The sequence below is a fragment of the Aedes albopictus genome, chromosome 2 (assembly GCF_035046485.1).
Source record: "Aedes albopictus strain Foshan chromosome 2, AalbF5, whole genome shotgun sequence".
Taxonomy (NCBI): Eukaryota; Metazoa; Arthropoda; class Insecta; order Diptera; family Culicidae; genus Aedes; species Aedes albopictus.
In genome coordinates this window covers 373,765,384-373,788,031 of record NC_085137.1, presented here as the reverse complement: position 1 = coordinate 373,788,031, position 22,648 = coordinate 373,765,384, and the positions used below count along the sequence as shown (strand labels likewise).

At 38.7% G+C, this 22,648-nt stretch overlaps 1 protein-coding gene across 5 annotated transcripts in view; it reads left to right on the top strand.

The window, feature by feature from the left end:
• The window catches only part of LOC109401345 (synaptic vesicle membrane protein VAT-1 homolog-like), a 209,701-nt gene that overhangs the window by 147,179 nt on the left and 39,874 nt on the right, over nucleotides 1-22,648 (top strand). For all 5 annotated transcript variants that reach the window (XM_062852957.1, XM_062852955.1, XM_062852960.1 and 2 more), the window contains exon 4: nucleotides 19,829-19,958. In XM_062852957.1, coding sequence (XP_062708941.1) covers nucleotides 19,829-19,958 — 130 coding nt within the window. The remainder of the gene's footprint in view (nucleotides 1-19,828; nucleotides 19,959-22,648) is intronic.

The following is a 22,648-nucleotide window of genomic DNA, read 5'->3' as shown; positions in this document are numbered from 1 at the left end:
AATGAACTGCTAACAATTTTCTAAATAGATTAACATGATTCGATAGAATCAGCATTTCTTTCGAGCTTCCGCTCTTCGGATTGAAGATGGTAGGTAGATAGACGTACACGTGTACGAAGCAACGCCAGAAGAGCTCAGTTCAGTTGAAGCTTCGCCATCGCCAGGACCGGGAAGTGGAAAGATCTCCCGATTGGGAGTTTATTATTTTTTTCTTGTACTACATAATTGACCGGTGGGGGCAGTTCTTTTTTTCCCCACTCTGCCCGTCATCGTACACCGGATCAGACTTTGATTCAGCGGTATAAGTTTTTCATTTCCTTTCTTGTTTTTCTCTGGAACGGTGCAGCTTCGTGGTGGTACCCAGCAGTTGCTCCTGAACTGTCTCAGGAGAAATTTATAGATTTTCTTCGTTTTTGTTCGTTTGCTAGTTTTTCGCTATGTTGTCTGGCGTTTCTTTGGGGAATGGTTTAAGAACATCTTGACTTGAGAGAACCCATAATAATGAGTTGCGATTTGGTATGTAAATAGGAAAATAAGTGCGGTTTAAGAACATCTTCCTGTTGGGTGAAGGAGTTTTATTCCTACAATTTGGTAGGACTGGAAAATTCATTGAAAACGCAATGCACTGAATTGGCTAAACATTCATTTATTTCTATTCTTTCTATCTTCTATCTTCTATCTTCTATCTTCTATCTTCTATCTTCTATCTTCTATCTTCTATCTTCTATCTTCTATCTTCTATCTTCTATCTTCTATCTTCTATCTTCTATCTTCTATCTTCTATCTTCTATCTTCTATCTTCTATCTTCTATCTTCTATCTTCTATCTTCTATCTTCTATCTTCTATCTTCTATCTTCTATCTTCTATCTTCTATCTTCTATCTTCTATCTTCTATCTTCTATCTTCTATCTTCTATCTTCTATCTTCTATCTTCTATCTTCTATCTTCTATCTTCTATCTTCTATCTTCTATCTTCTATCTTCTATCTTCTATCTTCTATCTTCTATCTTCTATCTTCTATCTTCTATCTTCTATCTTCTATCTTCTATCTTCTATCTTCTATCTTCTATCTTCTATCTTCTATCTTCTATCTTCTATCTTCTATCTTCTATCTTCTATCTTCTATCTTCTATCTTCTATCTTCTATCTTCTATCTTCTATCTTCTATCTTCTATCTTCTATCTTCTATCTTCTATCTTCTATCTTCTATCTTCTATCTTCTATCTTCTATCTTCTATCTTCTATCTTCTATCTTCTATCTTCTATCTTCTATCTTCTATCTTCTATCTTCTATCTTCTATCTTCTATCTTCTATCTTCTATCTTCTATCTTCTATCTTCTATCTTCTATCTTCTATCTTCTATCTTCTATCTTCTATCTTCTATCTTCTATCTTCTATCTTCTATTTTCTATCTTCTATCTTCTATCTTCTATCTTCTATCTTCTATCTTCTATCTTCTATTTTCTATCTTCTATCTTCTATCTTCTATCTTCTATCTTCTATCTTCTATCGATTATATAACATTTCACCGAAAACCATTTCGCGGAAGTCCTTTTCGCGGTGTAACATTTCGCGGAATGACATTTGGTGGAATAAACCATTTCGCGGAATGTACCGTTTTGCGGAAAATCGTTCATAAGAGCAAACAATTTCACTTATCGAGAGACAACATCATGATAAGATTCAAAATTGAAATCAGCACATGAAAAATGAAATTGAGTCTGGGACCATTTCGGCAGGAGCACCTATTTTCTGCACTTGCTGGTATAACTCAGTCAATTTTGAATCAATTCACTTGATTTTTGAGACACGGCCAGATACGCACAGTATCTAGCCATGTTCAAAAATTCAAGCCAATCGGTTTGAAATTGACATAGTTATAGAAGCAAGTGCCCATAATAGGTGCCCCTCCCCAAATGGTCCCAGACCCTATTTCATATCAAAAACTACATTTTTGTAGCAGTATACTTTGAATGAACAGCATATGTATGAAAGAAAGGAAATTCTCTGATACTATCAATGCCACAAAAGTTCAGCTTATCTTACGGTAAAGAAGAAAAAAAAAATCATAAAATTTATGAAACAACAGAAAAAGGAAAAGTTTCTGATTAACATTTTGACTTATAATGCTTTCGATCAATAAGGGTGAAAGTATCGAAGCTGTGAAGCAGGCTCATTTTCTGAATTATTATGCTGGTTCATTAGGCCTAAGTACATTTGTCTGAATGGACATTAGGCCGAATAATCATGGGGCTCGGACCAATTGAATAATAGGCCTCGAAAGATCTGAAGAGTCTAAAGAACATATCCCTAACAGAATTAGCAAAAAGACTGTCAATAAATAACAAAGCAGTGCAACTTGAATGAACAGCTATTGATTTAAATAAGGACATATCTCTAATGGTCAGCAGTCTAGCCATCAAAAACTCATCAACGCGTTAGTCTAAAGAACCGCCCATTTTCAACAGGGAAAATCTCAGGTAATGTTAGCAGTTTGGTCGCTAGCCAAAACTATTATAGAACAGTAAACTTGAAAGAACAGCCTATTATCAAAAGAAGGTCAAACCTCCAATAGTTTGATCACTACATCACACTACATTAACAGCCTTCGATGAAAAGAAGGTTAATGATGGAAAATTCAACAGTCGCCAAACAACGATGTTACTGGATAGAACAGCCTTATTTTTTAATAAAGCAAAATCCCTGATATAGTTAGCAATATTAGCGCATGAAAGTACAACCCAAGTGACAATGATGGCTTTTTGGTTATTGCCCCTAAGGTGTATTCGGCCTTATTTCCATTCGACATATTGACATTCGGACTAATGGCTTTTAGCCTAACGTTCAGATTTCCCAAGCACAGCTAATCAAAGAAGGTAATTTTTTTTTATTCTTCAATCACTTAACCTAATTTTCAGCTCTATTGTCCAATAGACGAGTGCACCGATGAACTGAATTCATCGCGGTCCGAGAATTTTGACACTAGAGCGGGGTCGCTTCCAATCAGAAGTGAAAGATTTCCAATCAGAATTGAACAATTCTGATTGGGAACAACCCCGCTGTAGTGTCAAAATTCTCGGACCACGATGAATTCAGTTCATCGGTGCACTCGTCTATAGCAGTGGTGTCATCGTGGTTACTCCAAATTACTCACTGAGTAACCAGCTCTTCAGTTCAAAAAAAAAAAAAATTTTTTTTTCAGGATGCAAAATATAATAAAATACCAATTTTGATTATTATGGGTGCACACTGTTAACGCCCTGACCACATCAGTTTTAGTGAATATGGATTTTTAAACAATTCGACATTCTGGACCGCCCCCTCAGGAAGCGAAATATTATAAAATGCCAATTTTGGTTATTTTGGGTGCACACTGTTAACGCCCTGACCACATCAGTTTTAGTGAATATGGATTTTTAAACAATTCGACATTCTGAACCGCCCCCTCAGGAAGCGAAATATTATAAAATGCCAATTTTGGTTATTTTGGGTGCACACTGTTAACGCCCTGACCACATCAGTTTTAGTGAATATGGATTTTTAAACAATTCGGCATTCTGGACCGCCTCCTCGGGCAGTGGTGTCATCGTGGTTACTCCAAATTACTCACTGAGTAACCAGCTCTTCAGTTCAAAAAAAAAAAAATTTTTTTTTTCAGGATGCAAAATATAATAAAATACCAATTTTGATTATTATGGGTGCACACTGTTAACGCCCTGACCACATCAGTTTTAGTGAATATGGATTTTTAAACAATTCGACATTCTGGACCGCCCCCTCAGGAAGCGAAATATTATAAAATGCCAATTTTGGTTATTTTGGGTGCACACTGTTAACGCCCTGACCACATCAGTTTTAGTGAATATGGATTTTTAAACAATTCGGCATTCTGGACCGCCTCCTCGGGCAGTGGTGTCATCGTGGTTACTCCAAATTACTCACTGAGTAACCAGCTCTTCAGTTCAAAAAAAAAAAAAATTTTTTTTTTCAGGATGCAAAATATAATAAAATACCAATTTTGATTATTATGGGTGCACACTGTTAACGCCCTGACCACATCAGTTTTAGTGAATATGGATTTTTAAACAATTCGACATTCTGGACCGCCCCCTCAGGAAGCGAAATATTATAAAATGCCAATTTTGGTTATTTTGGGTGCACACTGTTAACGCCCTGACCACATCAGTTTTGGTGAATATGGATTTTTAAACAATTCGGCATTCTGGACCGCCTCCTCGGGCAGTGGTGTCATCGTGGTTACTCCAAATTACTCACTGAGTAACCAGCTCTTCAGTTCAAAAAAAAAAAAATTTTTTTTTTCAGGATGCAAAATATAATAAAATACCAATTTTGATTATTATGGGTGCACACTGTTAACGCCCTGACCACATCAGTTTTGGTGAATATGGATTTTTAAACAATTCGGCATTCTGGACCGCCTCCTCGGGCAGTGGTGTCATCGTGGTTACTCCAAATTACTCACTGAGTAACCAGCTCTTCAGTTCAAAAAAAAAAAAAAATTTTTTTTTTCAGGATGCAAAATATAATAAAATACCAATTTTGATTATTATGGGTGCACACTGTTAACGCCCTGACCACATCAGTTTTAGTGAATATGGATTTTTAAACAATTCGACATTCTGGACCGCCCCCTCAGGAAGCGAAATATTATAAAATGCCAATTTTGGTTATTTTGGGTGCACACTGTTAACGCCCTGACCACATCAGTTTTAGTGAATATGGATTTTTAAACAATTCGACATTCTGAACCGCCCCCTCAGGAAGCGAAATATTATAAAATGCCAATTTTGGTTATTTTGGGTGCACACTGTTAACGCCCTGACCACATCAGTTTTAGTGAATATGGATTTTTAAACAATTCGACATTCTGGACCGCCCCCTCAGGAAGCGAAATATTATAAAATGCCAATTTTGGTTATTTTGGGTGCACACTGTTAACGCCCTGACCACATCAGTTTTAGTGAATATGGATTTTTAAACAATTCGACATTCTGGACCGCCCCCTCAGGAAGCGAAATATTATAAAATGCCAATTTTGGTTATTTTGGGTGCACACTGTTAACGCCCTGACCACATCAGTTTTAGTGAATATGGATTTTTAAACAATTCGATATTCTGGACCGCCCCCTCAGGAAGCGAAATATTATAAAATGCCAATTTTGGTTATTTTGGGTGCACACTGTTAACGCCCTGACCACATCAGTTTTAGTGAATATGGATTTTTAAACAATTCGGCATTCTGGACCGCCTCCTCGGGCAGTGGTGTCATCGTGGTAACTCCAAATTACTCACTGAGTAACCAGCTCTTCAGTTCAAAAAAAAAAAAAATTTTTTTTTTCAGGATGCAAAATATAATAAAATACCAATTTTGATTATTATGGGTGCACACTGTTAACGCCCTGACCACATCAGTTTTAGTGAATATGGATTTTTAAACAATTCGACATTCTGGACCGCCCCCTCAGGAAGCGAAATATTATAAAATGCCAATTTTGGTTATTTTGGGTGCACACTGTTAACGCCCTGACCACATCAGTTTTAGTGAATATGGATTTTTAAACAATTCGACATTCTGGACCGCCCCCTCAGGAAGCAAAATATTATAAAATGCCAATTTTGGTTATTTTGGGTGCACACTGTTAACGCCCTGACCACATCAGTTTTAGTGAATATGGATTTTTAAACAATTCGGCATTCTGGACCGCCTCCTCGGGCAGTGGTGTCATCGTGGTTACTCCAAATTACTCACTGAGTAACCAGCTCTTCAGTTCAAAAAAAAAAAATTTTTTTTTTTCAGGATGCAAAATATAATAAAATACCAATTTTGATTATTATGGGTGCACACTGTTAACGCCCTGACCACATCAGTTTTAGTGAATATGGATTTTTAAACAATTCGACATTCTGGACCGCCCCCTCAGGAAGCGAAATATTATAAAATGCCAATTTTGGTTATTTTGGGTGCACACTGTTAACGCCCTGACCACATCAGTTTTAGTGAATATGGATTTTTAAACAATTCGACATTCTGGACCGCCCCCTCAGGAAGCAAAATATTATAAAATGCCAATTTTGGTTATTTTGGGTGCACACTGTTAACGCCCTGACCACATCAGTTTTAGTGAATATGGATTTTTAAACAATTCGGCATTCTGGACCGCCTCCTCGGGCAGTGGTGTCATCGTGGTTACTCCAAATTACTCACTGAGTAACCAGCTCTTCAGTTCAAAAAAAAAAAATTTTTTTTTTTCAGGATGCAAAATATAATAAAATACCAATTTTGATTATTATGGGTGCACACTGTTAACGCCCTGACCACATCAGTTTTAGTGAATATGGATTTTTAAACAATTCGACATTCTGGACCGCCCCCTCAGGAAGCGAAATATTATAAAATGCCAATTTTGGTTATTTTGGGTGCACACTGTTAACGCCCTGACCACATCAGTTTTAGTGAATATGGATTTTTAAACAATTCGACATTCTGGACCGCCCCCTCAGGAAGCAAAATATTATAAAATGCCAATTTTGGTTATTTTGGGTGCACACTGTTAACGCCCTGACCACATCAGTTTTAGTGAATATGGATTTTTAAACAATTCGACATTCTGGACCGCCCCCTCAGGAAGCGAAATATTATAAATGCCAATTTTGGTTATTTTGGGTGCACACTGTTAACGCCCTGACCACATCAGTTTTAGTGAATATGGATTTTTAAACAATTCGGCATTCTGGACCGCCTCCTCGGGCAGTGGTGTCATCGTGGTTACTCCAAATTACTCACTGAGTAACCAGCTCTTCAGTTCAAAAAAAAAAAAAATTTTTTTTTTTCAGGATGCAAAATATAATAAAATACCAATTTTGATTATTATGGGTGCACACTGTTAACGCCCTGACCACATCAGTTTTAGTGAATATGGATTTTTAAACAATTCGACATTCTGGACCGCCCCCTCAGGAAGCGAAATATTATAAAATGCCAATTTTGGTTATTTTGGGTGCACACTGTTAACGCCCTGACCACATCAGTTTTAGTGAATATGGATTTTTAAACAATTCGACATTCTGGACCGCCCCCTCAGGAAGCGAAATATTATAAAATGCCAATTTTGGTTATTTTGGGTGCACACTGTTAACGCCCTGACCACATCAGTTTTAGTGAATATGGATTTTTAAACAATTCGATATTCTGGACCGCCCCCTCAGGAAGCGAAATATTATAAAATGCCAATTTTGGTTATTTTGGGTGCACACTGTTAACGCCCTGACCACATCAGTTTTAGTGAATATGGATTTTTAAACAATTCGGCATTCTGGACCGCCTCCTCGGGCAGTGGTGTCATCGTGGTTACTCCAAATTACTCACTGAGTAACCAGCTCTTCAGTTCAAAAAAAAAAAAAAATTTTTTTTTTCAGGATGCAAAATATAATAAAATACCAATTTTGATTATTATGGGTGCACACTGTTAACGCCCTGACCACATCAGTTTTAGTGAATATGGATTTTTAAACAATTCGACATTCTGGACCGCCCCCTCAGGAAGCGAAATATTATAAAATGCCAATTTTGGTTATTTTGGGTGCACACTGTTAACGCCCTGACCACATCAGTTTTAGTGAATATGGATTTTTAAACAATTCGGCATTCTGGACCGCCTCCTCGGGCAGTGGTGTCATCGTGGTTACTCCAAATTACTCACTGAGTAACCAGCTCTTCAGTTCAAAAAAAAAAAATTTTTTTTTTTCAGGATGCAAAATATAATAAAATACCAATTTTGATTATTATGGGTGCACACTGTTAACGCCCTGACCACATCAGTTTTAGTGAATATGGATTTTTAAACAATTCGACATTCTGGACCGCCCCCTCAGGAAGCGAAATATTATAAAATGCCAATTTTGGTTATTTTGGGTGCACACTGTTAACGCCCTGACCACATCAGTTTTAGTGAATATGGATTTTTAAACAATTCGACATTCTGGACCGCCCCCTCAGGAAGCGAAATATTATAAAATGCCAATTTTGGTTATTTTGGGTGCACACTGTTAACGCCCTGACCACATCAGTTTTAGTGAATATGGATTTTTAAACAATTCGACATTCTGGACCGCCCCCTCAGGAAGCGAAATATTATAAAATGCCAATTTTGGTTATTTTGGGTGCACACTGTTAACGCCCTGACCACATCAGTTTTAGTGAATATGGATTTTTAAACAATTCGGCATTCTGGACCGCCTCCTCGGGCAGTGGTGTCATCGTGGTTACTCCAAATTACTCACTGAGTAACCAGCTCTTCAGTTCAAAAAAAAAAAAAAATTTTTTTTTTCAGGATGCAAAATATAAAAAAATACCAATTTTGATTATTATGGGTGCACACTGTTAACGCCCTGACCACATCAGTTTTAGTGAATATGGATTTTTAAACAATTCGACATTCTGGACCGCCCCCTCAGGAAGCGAAATATTATAAAATGCCAATTTTGGTTATTTTGGGTGCACACTGTTAACGCCCTGACCACATCAGTTTTAGTGAATATGGATTTTTAAACAATTCGACATTCTGGACCGCCCCCTCAGGAAGCGAAATATTATAAAATGCCAATTTTGGTTATTTTGGGTGCACACTGTTAACGCCCTGACCACATCAGTTTTAGTGAATATGGATTTTTAAACAATTCGACATTCTGGACCGCCCCCTCAGGAAGCGAAATATTATAAAATGCCAATTTTGGTTATTTTGGGTGCACACTGTTAACGCCCTGACCACATCAGTTTTAGTGAATATGGATTTTTAAACAATTCGGCATTCTGGACCGCCTCCTCGGGCAGTGGTGTCATCGTGGTTACTCCAAATTACTCACTGAGTAACCAGCTCTTCAGTTCAAAAAAAAAAAAAAATTTTTTTTTTTTAGGATGCAAAATATAAAAAAATACCAATTTTGATTATTATGGGTGCACACTGTTAACGCCCTGACCACATCAGTTTTAGTGAATATGGATTTTTAAACAATTCGACATTCTGGACCGCCCCCTCAGGAAGCGAAATATTATAAAATGCCAATTTTGGTTATTTTGGGTGCACACTGTTAACGCCCTGACCACATCAGTTTTAGTGAATATGGATTTTTAAACAATTCGGCATTCTGGACCGCCTCCTCGGGCAGTGGTGTCATCGTGGTTACTCCAAATTACTCACTGAGTAACCAGCTCTTCAGTTCAAAAAAAAAAAATTTTTTTTTTCAGGATGCAAAATATAATAAAATACCAATTTTGATTATTATGGGTGCACACTGTTAACGCCCTGACCACATCAGTTTTAGTGAATATGGATTTTTAAACAATTCGACATTCTGGACCGCCCCCTCAGGAAGCGAAATATTATAAAATGCCAATTTTGGTTATTTTGGGTGCACACTGTTAACGCCCTGACCACATCAGTTTTAGTGAATATGGATTTTTAAACAATTCGACATTCTGGACCGCCCCCTCAGGAAGCGAAATATTATAAAATGCCAATTTTGGTTATTTTGGGTGCACACTGTTAACGCCCTGACCACATCAGTTTTAGTGAATATGGATTTTTAAACAATTCGACATTCTGGACCGCCCCCTCAGGAAGCGAAATATTATAAAATGCCAATTTTGGTTATTTTGGGTGCACACTGTTAACGCCCTGACCACATCAGTTTTAGTGAATATGGATTTTTAAACAATTCGGCATTCTGGACCGCCTCCTCGGGCAGTGGTGTCATCGTGGTTACTCCAAATTACTCACTGAGTAACCAGCTCTTCAGTTCAAAAAAAAAAAAATTTTTTTTTTCAGGATGCAAAATATAATAAAATACCAATTTTGATTATTATGGGTGCACACTGTTAACGCCCTGACCACATCAGTTTTAGTGAATATGGATTTTTAAACAATTCGACATTCTGGACCGCCCCCTCAGGAAGCGAAATATTATAAAATGCCAATTTTGGTTATTTTGGGTGCACACTGTTAACGCCCTGACCACATCAGTTTTAGTGAATATGGATTTTTAAACAATTCGACATTCTGGACCGCCCCCTCAGGAAGCGAAATATTATAAAATGCCAATTTTGGTTATTTTGGGTGCACACTGTTAACGCCCTGACCACATCAGTTTTAGTGAATATGGATTTTTAAACAATTCGACATTCTGGACCGCCCCCTCAGGAAGCGAAATATTATAAAATGCCAATTTTGGTTATTTTGGGTGCACACTGTTAACGCCCTGACCACATCAGTTTTAGTGAATATGGATTTTTAAACAATTCGGCATTCTGGACCGCCTCCTCGGGCAGTGGTGTCATCGTGGTTACTCCAAATTACTCACTGAGTAACCAGCTCTTCAGTTCAAAAAAAAAAAAATTTTTTTTTTTCAGGATGCAAAATATAATAAAATACCAATTTTGATTATTATGGGTGCACACTGTTAACGCCCTGACCACATCAGTTTTAGTGAATATGGATTTTTAAACAATTCGACATTCTGGACCGCCCCCTCAGGAAGCAAAATATTATAAAATGCCAATTTTGGTTATTTTGGGTGCACACTGTTAACGCCTTGACCACATCAGTTTTAGTGAATATGGATTTTTAAACAATTCGACATTCTGGACCGCCCCCTCAGGAAGCGAAATATTATAAAATGCCAATTTTGGTTATTTTGGGTGCACACTGTTAACGCCCTGACCACATCAGTTTTAGTGAATATGGATTTTTAAACAATTCGACATTCTGGACCGCCCCCTCAGGAAGCGAAATATTATAAAATGCCAATTTTGGTTATTTTGGGTGCACACTGTTAACGCCCTGACCACATCAGTTTTAGTGAATATGGATTTTTAAACAATTCGACATTCTGGACCGCCCCCTCAGGAAGCGAAATATTATAAAATGCCAATTTTGGTTATTTTGGGTGCACACTGTTAACGCCCTGACCACATCAGTTTTAGTGAATATGGATTTTTAAACAATTCGGCATTCTGGACCGCCTCCTCGGGCAGTGGTGTCATCGTGGTTACTCCAAATTACTCACTGAGTAACCAGCTCTTCAGTTCAAAAAAAAAAATTTTTTTTTTTCAGGATGCAAAATATAATAAAATACCAATTTTGATTATTATGGGTGCACACTGTTAACGCCCTGACCACATCAGTTTTAGTGAATATGGATTTTTAAACAATTCGATATTCTGGACCGCCCCCTCAGGAAGCGAAATATTATAAAATGCCAATTTTGGTTATTTTGGGTGCACACTGTTAACGCCCTGACCACATCAGTTTTAGTGAATATGGATTTTTAAACAATTCGGCATTCTGGACCGCCTCCTCGGGCAGTGGTGTCATCGTGGTTACTCCAAATTACTCACTGAGTAACCAGCTCTTCAGTTCAAAAAAAAAAAAAATTTTTTTTTTTTAGGATGCAAAATATAAAAAAATACCAATTTTGATTATTATGGGTGCACACTGTTAACGCCCTGACCACATTAGTTTTAGTGAATATGGATTTTTAAACAATTCGACATTCTGGACCGCCCCCTCAGGAAGCGAAATATTATAAAATGCCAATTTTGGTTATTTTGGGTGCACACTGTTAACGCCCTGACCACATCAGTTTTAGTGAATATGGATTTTTAAACAATTCGGCATTCTGGACCGCCTCCTCGGGCAGTGGTGTCATCGTGGTTACTCCAAATTACTCACTGAGTAACCAGCTCTTCAGTTCAAAAAAAAAAAATTTTTTTTTTCAGGATGCAAAATATAATAAAATACCAATTTTGATTATTATGGGTGCACACTGTTAACGCCCTGACCACATCAGTTTTAGTGAATATGGATTTTTAAACAATTCGACATTCTGGACCGCCCCCTCAGGAAGCGAAATATTATAAAATGCCAATTTTGGTTATTTTGGGTGCACACTGTTAACGCCCTGACCACATCAGTTTTAGTGAATATGGATTTTTAAACAATTCGACATTCTGGACCGCCCCCTCAGGAAGCGAAATATTATAAAATGCCAATTTTGGTTATTTTGGGTGCACACTGTTAACGCCCTGACCACATCAGTTTTAGTGAATATGGATTTTTAAACAATTCGACATTCTGGACCGCCCCCTCAGGAAGCGAAATATTATAAAATGCCAATTTTGGTTATTTTGGGTGCACACTGTTAACGCCCTGACCACATCAGTTTTAGTGAATATGGATTTTTAAACAATTCGGCATTCTGGACCGCCTCCTCGGGCAGTGGTGTCATCGTGGTTACTCCAAATTACTCACTGAGTAACCAGCTCTTCAGTTCAAAAAAAAAAAATTTTTTTTTTCAGGATGCAAAATATAATAAAATACCAATTTTGATTATTATGGGTGCACACTGTTAACGCCCTGACCACATCAGTTTTAGTGAATATGGATTTTTAAACAATTCGACATTCTGGACCGCCCCCTCAGGAAGCGAAATATTATAAAATGCCAATTTTGGTTATTTTGGGTGCACACTGTTAACGCCCTGACCACATCAGTTTTAGTGAATATGGATTTTTAAACAATTCGACATTCTGGACCGCCCCCTCAGGAAGCGAAATATTATAAAATGCCAATTTTGGTTATTTTGGGTGCACACTGTTAACGCCCTGACCACATCAGTTTTAGTGAATATGGATTTTTAAACAATTCGACATTCTGGACCGCCCCCTCAGGAAGCGAAATATTATAAAATGCCAATTTTGGTTATTTTGGGTGCACACTGTTAACGCCCTGACCACATCAGTTTTAGTGAATATGGATTTTTAAACAATTCGGCATTCTGGACCGCCTCCTCGGGCAGTGGTGTCATCGTGGTTACTCCAAATTACTCACTGAGTAACCAGCTCTTCAGTTCAAAAAAAAAAAAATTTTTTTTTTTCAGGATGCAAAATATAATAAAATACCAATTTTGATTATTATGGGTGCACACTGTTAACGCCCTGACCACATCAGTTTTAGTGAATATGGATTTTTAAACAATTCGACATTCTGGACCGCCCCCTCAGGAAGCAAAATATTATAAAATGCCAATTTTGGTTATTTTGGGTGCACACTGTTAACGCCTTGACCACATCAGTTTTAGTGAATATGGATTTTTAAACAATTCGACATTCTGGACCGCCCCCTCAGGAAGCGAAATATTATAAAATGCCAATTTTGGTTATTTTGGGTGCACACTGTTAACGCCCTGACCACATCAGTTTTAGTGAATATGGATTTTTAAACAATTCGACATTCTGGACCGCCCCCTCAGGAAGCGAAATATTATAAAATGCCAATTTTGGTTATTTTGGGTGCACACTGTTAACGCCCTGACCACATCAGTTTTAGTGAATATGGATTTTTAAACAATTCGGCATTCTGGACCGCCTCCTCGGGCAGTGGTGTCATCGTGGTTACTCCAAATTACTCACTGAGTAACCAGCTCTTCAGTTCAAAAAAAAAAAATTTTTTTTTTTCAGGATGCAAAATATAATAAAATACCAATTTTGATTATTATGGGTGCACACTGTTAACGCCCTGACCACATCAGTTTTAGTGAATATGGATTTTTAAACAATTCGACATTCTGAACCGCCCCCTCAGGAAGCGAAATATTATAAAATGCCAATTTTGGTTATTTTGGGTGCACACTGTTAACGCCCTGACCACATCAGTTTTAGTGAATATGGATTTTTAAACAATTCGGCATTCTGGACCGCCTCCTCGGGCAGTGGTGTCATCGTGGTTACTCCAAATTACTCACTGAGTAACCAGCTCTTCAGTTCAAAAAAAAAAAAATTTTTTTTTTTCAGGATGCAAAATATAATAAAATACCAATTTTGATTATTATGGGTGCACACTGTTAACGCCCTGACCACATCAGTTTTAGTGAATATGGATTTTTAAACAATTCGGCATTCTGGACCGCCTCCTCGGGCAGTGGTGTCATCGTGGTTACTCCAAATTACTCACTGAGTAACCAGCTCTTCAGTTCAAAAAAAAAAAAATTTTTTTTTTTCAGGATGCAAAATATAATAAAATACCAATTTTGATTATTATGGGTGCACACTGTTAACGCCCTGACCACATCAGTTTTAGTGAATATGGATTTTTAAACAATTCGGCATTCTGGACCGCCTCCTCGGGCAGTGGTGTCATCGTGGTTACTCCAAATTACTCACTGAGAACCAGCTCTTCAGTTCAAAAAAAAAAAAATTTTTTTTTTTCAGGATGCAAAATATAATAAAATACCAATTTTGATTATTATGGGTGCACACTGTTAACGCCCTGACCACATCAGTTTTAGTGAATATGGATTTTTAAACAATTCGACATTCTGGACCGCCCCCTCAGGAAGCGAAATATTATAAAATGCCAATTTTGGTTATTTTGGGTGCACACTGTTAACGCCCTGACCACATCAGTTTTAGTGAATATGGATTTTTAAACAATTCGACATTCTGGACCGCCCCCTCAGGAAGCGAAATATTATAAAATGCCAATTTTGGTTATTTTGGGTGCACACTGTTAACGCCCTGACCACATCAGTTTTAGTGAATATGGATTTTTAAACAATTCGACATTCTGGACCGCCCCCTCAGGAAGCGAAATATTATAAAATGCCAATTTTGGTTATTTTGGGTGCACACTGTTAACGCCCTGACCACATCAGTTTTAGTGAATATGGATTTTTAAACAATTCGACATTCTGGACCGCCCCCTCAGGAAGCGAAATATTATAAAATGCCAATTTTGGTTATTTTGGGTGCACACTGTTAACGCCCTGACCACATCAGTTTTAGTGAATATGGATTTTTAAACAATTCGACATTCTGGACCGCCCCCTCAGGAAGCGAAATATTATAAAATGCCAATTTTGGTTATTTTGGGTGCACACTGTTAACGCCCTGACCACATCAGTTTTAGTGAATATGGATTTTTAAACAATTCGACATTCTGGACCGCCCCCTCAGGAAGCGAAATATTATAAAATGCCAATTTTGGTTATTTTGGGTGCACACTGTTAACGCCCTGACCACATCAGTTTTAGTGAATATGGATTTTTAAACAATTCGACATTCTGGACCGCCCCCTCAGGAAGCGAAATATTATAAAATGCCAATTTTGGTTATTTTGGGTGCACACTGTTAACGCCCTGACCACATCAGTTTTAGTGAATATGGATTTTTAAACAATTCGACATTCTGGACCGCCCCCTCAGGAAGCGAAATATTATAAAATGCCAATTTTGGTTATTTTGGGTGCACACTGTTAACGCCCTGACCACATCAGTTTTAGTGAATATGGATTTTTAAACAATTCGGCATTCTGGACCGCCTCCTCGGCTATAGACTTATCCACCGATGAACCGAATTCATCGCGGTCCGAGAATTTTGACACTAGAGCGGGGCCGTTTCCAATCAGAATTGGACGATTCTGATTGGAACAGACCCCGCTCTAGTGTCAAAATTCTCGGACCGCGATGAATTCGGTTCATCGGTGGATAAGTCCATTGGGCACTGCGTGAACGATTCCAATTGGAAGTTGTACATACACTTTGTACAGCGCCTTAATGTATTCTATTTCTAATTGAACTACATCGAACTGGTGGCCGTTGCGCTGATTTCACTTTCTACCCTATCATGGTAGAATGATGAGCTCGAGGATGTTGATGTGTGGCTGTTGGTTGTTCCTGTTTCCAGTTCGATTGGGGGACCATTATGGGTTGCCGTTCGCCGATGTCCAAGTATCCGGGTTCATTTGAGCCATGGGCTCAGAAGAGGGTCAGTGTCAGCTGCTCTCAGGGGGAAAAAGCAACTGACGAAATTGCCGGGGCTGGAATCGAACCCATGACCATCTGCTTAAGAAGCAAACGTGAAACCACTACACTACGGGCCCGGCGAGGTAAATTTTTATTCAGAAAAGTATCAGATTTATCATTAATTGTACAACGTACAACCGTAGAGCTAAGGTGATTATGATTGCTCATGAATCGGTGATGGGGCTAGTTTAGCAGAGAAAATAATTTATGATTCCATTGTTATTTGCAAAATAGGGTCTTGTACCATTTGGGCAGGTGCACCTATTTTGGTCACTTGCCGCTATAACTAAGTCAATTTCAAACCGATTGATTTGAATTTTTTTACAGAGTTAGATACTGTACGTGCCTAACTCTATAAAAAATTTCAAATAAATCGGTTTGAAATTGACTTAGTTATAGCGGCAAGTGCCCAAAATAGGTACACCTGCCCAAATGGTACAAGACCCTATTAAGTCCCGCGAAATGGTATTCCGCGAAACAGTACATTGCGCGAAATAGTTTTCGGTGGAATGGTATACAACCACTCGAATCTTTGCATTGAGGGAGAATGAAAAGCATTTCAGAGGGTTTCGGGGGGTTTGAGCGGGATCCTGGGGGTCTCATGGGGTTTTCACGGCTTAACGAAAAGTTCCTGGGATCTATGGGGTTTTCCAAGGAGTTTTAAGATGTTTCGAGAAGTTTCAGGGGATTGCAGTGAGCTTCAAGGGGAATACGGAGAGGTTTACGGGGTCCCGAACAGGTTTTCATATGAGCTTCATTGCATTTCAAGGGATTTCAAGAAGTTTCAGTGGATTACAAGTCATTTCAGAGGCCTGCCGGGAGTCTCCAGGAGGGTGGAGTTCAAAGAGGTTTCACCTCGTCAGAGTGCCTAGTTTGTGAATTTTTCTTAACCGTTCGGGACGCGCGTCGTAATAAAAAGTACAACACTACCAAAAAACCTCGCTCCTCGCATACAGCGCGAGCGCAGTGTAGTTTCAGCTGCTTGATGGCCGCGTCCTGGAAGGTTAACCTTGTCTTTCGATATATCAATCTCCATGATTTTGCAAAACAAGAACTCTGGACTTGTGGTAATATTGGCCTTATCATAGATATTTCGGGAACCTGATTCTCCTGTGGAAGTATTAGTGATATTCTTGCGAATTCTTTTTTACGACATACCAATTTAGTTATTTTGCAAAGCATGAACTGTAGTAGACATATCGAAACTTTTTGGCCTCTATCAAAAGTACTCAGGGAATTCGGTTCTCCCGGAGCCAGTAGTCAGGTCATACATTTCGAGACTTTTTGGTCATATTGGTCACTACAAGATGTACTCCTGGATCATAGCTTCCCAACCTTCGTTTCGCGAACCCCCCCCCCGTTTGCAGGCACGCTTCGATTATTTTACGAAAAGCGCAGTGACGACAGACTGGGGGGTCGCGAGAGTCAAGGTTGGGAACCGTGGTCCTGGAACCAGGTTCTTCCGGGTTCAATGACCTGCTCGTGATTTTTTTTCTGAACCTTGTCTTGCAACACATCAATCTTTATGGTTTTATAAAACAAAACCTCCAGAGGGCATTTCCAGGCTTTTTGGACGCACTGGCCACTATCAGAGGTACTCCGGAAATCTGGTGACCTTCAGGGAATTTGATCTAGGAATTTTCCCAAGAGCACCTGGAGATTCCCAGAAGAGACTCCTAAAGGATTGCCGGAATAGACTCGTGTAGAATTCTCGGAAGAAACTCATTTGAGAAATTCCTGGATAAATTCCAGAAGGATTTCTTGGAGGGTTACCACAACGAAGTATTTGAAGAATTGTAAAAGAAACTCCTGAATGGAAAAAAATTAAGGAATCCCAGAAAGAACTTTGCGGGAACCCCATATGGAACTCATGGAAAAATACCGGATAATTTTTGAATTAAAAAAAAAATGTTGCAACAATTAACGTAGGAGCTTGTGAAGAAAACTCTGGAGGGTTTCTTGTAGGAATATCGAAGGTTCCAAATGGCGCCATCTTGAAGTCAATGAACAGGTGATGCATTGTGACCTGGTATTCACGACATTTCTGTTTGATAGCAAGGTGAAGATCTGGCTCGTTGTCAACCGGCCGTCAATGAAGCTGGCTTAATAACTTCCCATTAATTTATTCTTTTTGGTGACAGACGACGCCCAAAGTTCTCACCGGGGTTGGTTACCCAATCTTCCCTAAGTTTGCTCGCAGCGCAGTATTAATTTCACTAGTTATAACTCCAAGTTTTGAAACCAGCGGCAATAAGAGTTGTTCAAGCAGATCAAATTTTACTTTTAACTTCTCGGTTATTTTCTCATGCATGATCTATATTTACTTCACATACATCACCGTTAACAGATCATCAAAATACGATAACTACACCATTCTAAACCCATAAAACGGATTCATTCCAGAACAGTTTAGATTAGTCTCCGATAGCATTAATCATGCCTCGGGGCTCGGCTCAATCCACCAGCTTCTATGCGAGCGGGGGAGTTTTGAATTGCTAGACAACTTGACAACAACTCGTCTGGCGGTTTGCTGTTCATTTTGCTGTCGGCTACCGCACAGCAGCCGTACTAAAATTCATAAATTTTCGTGCCCTCAACGATGCGATGGTGTTCCTCTTCTACAGAAAGGGGGAAACAACTTGCTGCCACACACAGCATCCAACTCAGAATTCATCTCCCAGCTGGTCCAATACGGTGTCGGTGCTTCTGGTGCCCGTGTCGCAGGAGTTGCTCTCTTGTCAGGAGCCACCAAAACATTCCAAGAATTTGTCCCAACAGTCACGGCCTTCGCATCGCATTTGTATGTGGAAGGGTATGTGTTTCCATCGCCATCATTTCCATTTCTGTGGGGAGAGTGGGATGGAATGCGCTTCCTATCGTTATTTTATCATTGAACTTTTTTTTTTAAAGTGATGAAAAGTGATAGATCTAAAACTGGTCCGAAGTGACTTAACCGACCCAAAAAGGAATACAGATTATAAAAAAAAACATTGAAGTGTTATTCAAAAGATAGCGAGTTGACAAACGTACAAATCAAATGGTACATACTGTGCCCAAATAACAGCTGAATAACAGCTTATTAAGCCAACATGTTCAAAAACAATCTTAAGAAGAAGGCTTATTCATCTGTTGAACAGCAATAATGTTTGCTGGGTACCGCGTTGATGTTTTTTTCCTGCCACTCGAATGGAAAATAGGTAGGTACACAGATACAAAGAACTTTTTGACAGAGGATAATCAAAAAACTATAGTAAAGAATATTCGGAAGGGTCATGTTAGTCCAATCACAGTTTTACACTAGTTCGACTTTCACACCACTAGGAAGTGCTCCCAGCACTCACTATTGGCAACTCATATTGCATGCACACATACTCTTAGTTCCGAGTAACTCTTCCATTTGTCACCATCTGCAAACTGCACATGATTTTCCCAGCTTCTCTAAACATTGTTGTTGTCAAGTGCATATGCCTTGTCGGGAAGTTTTCTCTCTCTGTGCCAAGTTTTCCTCTTGAATCCAACAGTTAGTGCCATCACGTTTCGTCGCTCTATCTCCACTATGCCTATGTCTGTCTACTCGTTTGTCTGTCTGTCTGACTGGAATGGTACCTAGACTACGTTAGAGCTAGTCAAGCTAGATACTTCAAACATGACGACACTGACTGGAGCTCTCCAAAGTGTAGAAATTTCTTTAATTATGTGTGGAATATAAATTGGGAAACATTTACCAGATGCTCTCTGTCACACGAGTTTTTCATTTTTTTTTTCAGAGTTCAAGTTTATGAATTTCTGGGCTGGGTGGTACAGTTCTCAGTTTCTCTGCTTCACCAGTCCTCTTGCAATACTCCACTTACATCCACCGACCAACAGACAATAGTGCTCATTGTGCCAGTCGGAAAATTATACTAACGATGGGTTCATATTTTCCTCTCTCGCTCTTATCTCGTCCACAGTGGTCTCAACTTCCAGGACCTGATGGTACGCCTGGGAGCCATCGATTCACCGCCAAAGACACCAACCATTCTGGGCTTCGAGTGTGCCGGTGAAGTCGAAGCCGTCGGCGAGGAAGTCGAAGGATTCAAGGTAAGTGCACCGCAAGTATGTAGTCTGTAAGAACAAACCGCGCAGTCCAAACAAATTGAGAAGGACATCATCCACCACCACACCGAAGAAGGTGATGATGGAAAGCTGCTGCGACGACGGCGACGGTGCTGACCGAGAAAAATCGACGTGCGGTGTGTGCGTTAGAAGGAAAATATAATGGGAAAAGTTTTTAATCTGCAATCTCGTTTGCCAACTTGCAACACTCGGCCGGCCGCCGCCCGTAGAGTTGAGTGGGTACTGAAGTGTGGTTAAGATCACAAGCTACTCTACATGTTGGAGATGGCGATGATGGTAGTGGAAGAAGGAAAAATGTCGCTCTGAAACGATTGTGCATGACAGTTTGCTATCGTGGTATGAAGAGGGGGACATTACCAACTTTTTATTCGTGACTGGGGATTTATAGAATTGATAAAAGAATTGACAATCGATTGCAAAAGTTGACCAGGAGTCAGAATTGGAACATTGAAATAGAATGAAGTTTTCAATTTGTCGTTGATCTTGGAAATGCTTCTACGGAATGATTTAAAATCTAAGGCTGCTATAAAACATCAAAAATTTAATCAGAAATTGTGCATAATCTGTTGCACTATGGGACTACGCAAAAAATACATTTTGCCTACCTTGATAGTTTGGTACCTTTATAGCTACAACGTAGCTGCTTAGTTTTATTAAAGTTATGAAAAACAAAATACGATTTCAATACTGGTCTATATCAATATCATAAAACTAGAAACGTATAGGCATCTTCAATGGCTTGGGTAAAGTTCCTCCAGCTTCCACGAGTGTTTTGATTTCGCAGGTATTCAACTCTGTGTAGCCATTCACGGCCATCTCTGAAGTCGACGACCTTAACTTGGTTCCCTGCTTTTCTCCGACATTCGCACCGCGTAACCATCCCGCCCAAGTCGGCAATCTCAGAAAGGATTAAAACGGCGCGGAGACGTTCAACGGGACATTTAAGGAGGGTTACAAGGAAGACGAATAAAAGGGCGATTAGAGGGAAAACTTAAGTAGATCGCAGAAGAAGTTCTACCAGTGATTCTCTCAGAAAGTAAAAATGATCCTCCAGGAATTATTCCTAGGCATTTTTCCAGGAAATTTATTGAAAATTTTACCAGAGATTCTTCTGAATTCTTCAAAATTCAAGGGTTCCTCCAAGGATTGCTTCTTAAGTTCTGCAAGGATTCTTAAAAAAAAAATGAGTATTTCTTTCAAAAAATTTTCCAGAGATTCTCTCAAGAATTCCTTCAGATATTCCTCCTGGAATTATTCCTCGGCTTTTCCCTAGGATTTTTTTTCACGAGAAATTACCAAGAAAATTTTTCTCCAATTTCTACAGGGTTATTCAGATATTTTTTTTAGAAATACCACATAGCATTTCTCTATGGATTCCTACAAAAATTTCTCCACCGAAATTTTTCCCTACAGGTGATTTCCAGATATTCATTCATATATTACTTTGGAGATACCCTCCGGGATTTTTCTCAGGGAATGCTAAAGACTCAAATGAGAATCGCATATTATCCAAAACTGTAGAAGCTCTTTTCTCCAGAATGAAGTGCTTTATTATTTCTGCAACAATTGCCTTTATCAATTGAGCCTTAAGAGATTGCTCGGAATTATTGGTTGACTTTTTTTTCCAAGAATCGCCATAGAAAACGTTCAAGGAATTACACCCGATTCTTTTTTTTGCACGAGTCTGGTTTTTGCTATAACTCAGTCATTTTTTAACCGATTCTCTTGAAATTTTGCACACGGATGTGTACAAAATTTCATGAAAATCTGTTGAAAATTGACTGAGTTATAGCGAAAACCAGACCCGTGCAAAAAAGAATCGGGTGTATTTTAAAAACTCCTTAAGAGTTTTTCCAAAATTTCCTTCTACGATTTGTTTGGAACTTTTCCAATGATTTTTATTTTTCCAAAAATCTCTCCAAGGGTCTTACAAAAATGTTCCGAGTACTTTCTCAGAATCAGTTCTCAGTACTTGACAGAATTTTCTTTATGCCCTGCCATTAAGAAATTCTTCAAGGAATATCTAAATTTTCTTAGATTTTTTTTTCATAAACTCCTGCAGAGCTATCTTTCACTAGGGATTTATTTCTTCAAGAATTATTTCTGAAGTTTTTCTCAAATTTCTGCAGGGATTACTTCAGAAATTCTTTCATAGTCTTCTTCAAAATTTTCACTACGGATTTTTTAGAAAACCCTTAGGACATACTAGGAATCCAAAAATGGCATTCACAAAGGCCGACTTTGGCAGCTACACACAATTTTGAGCGAATCTCTTCGTAAACAAAACCAGCACACTTGATCTTCGTATTTTAAGCTTATCACAATTGCGCAAGAACAAAATAAAAAATGCACTGTTGCTTGAAGCTTGCTACATTTGTGCGTCTGAAGTTCTGATGCTCTATTGAAGCGGGATTTCAAGACGTTTGTCCTTAAAGCAGTTTTTTTTATAAATAACTTCATAGATTGTTACAGAAACTTCTCCAGAAATTTCTCAATTTTTTTTTTTCAAAAGGAATTCTCTCTGTCATTCTTTCAGGACTATAGCCTTGTGGTTCTTTTCACAATCAATTCAGGTAATCCCCTGATACATATATTACTGCAGAGATACCCTCCAGGGTTTTTCCAAGAATTCATTCAGGAAATCCTTAAGCTAT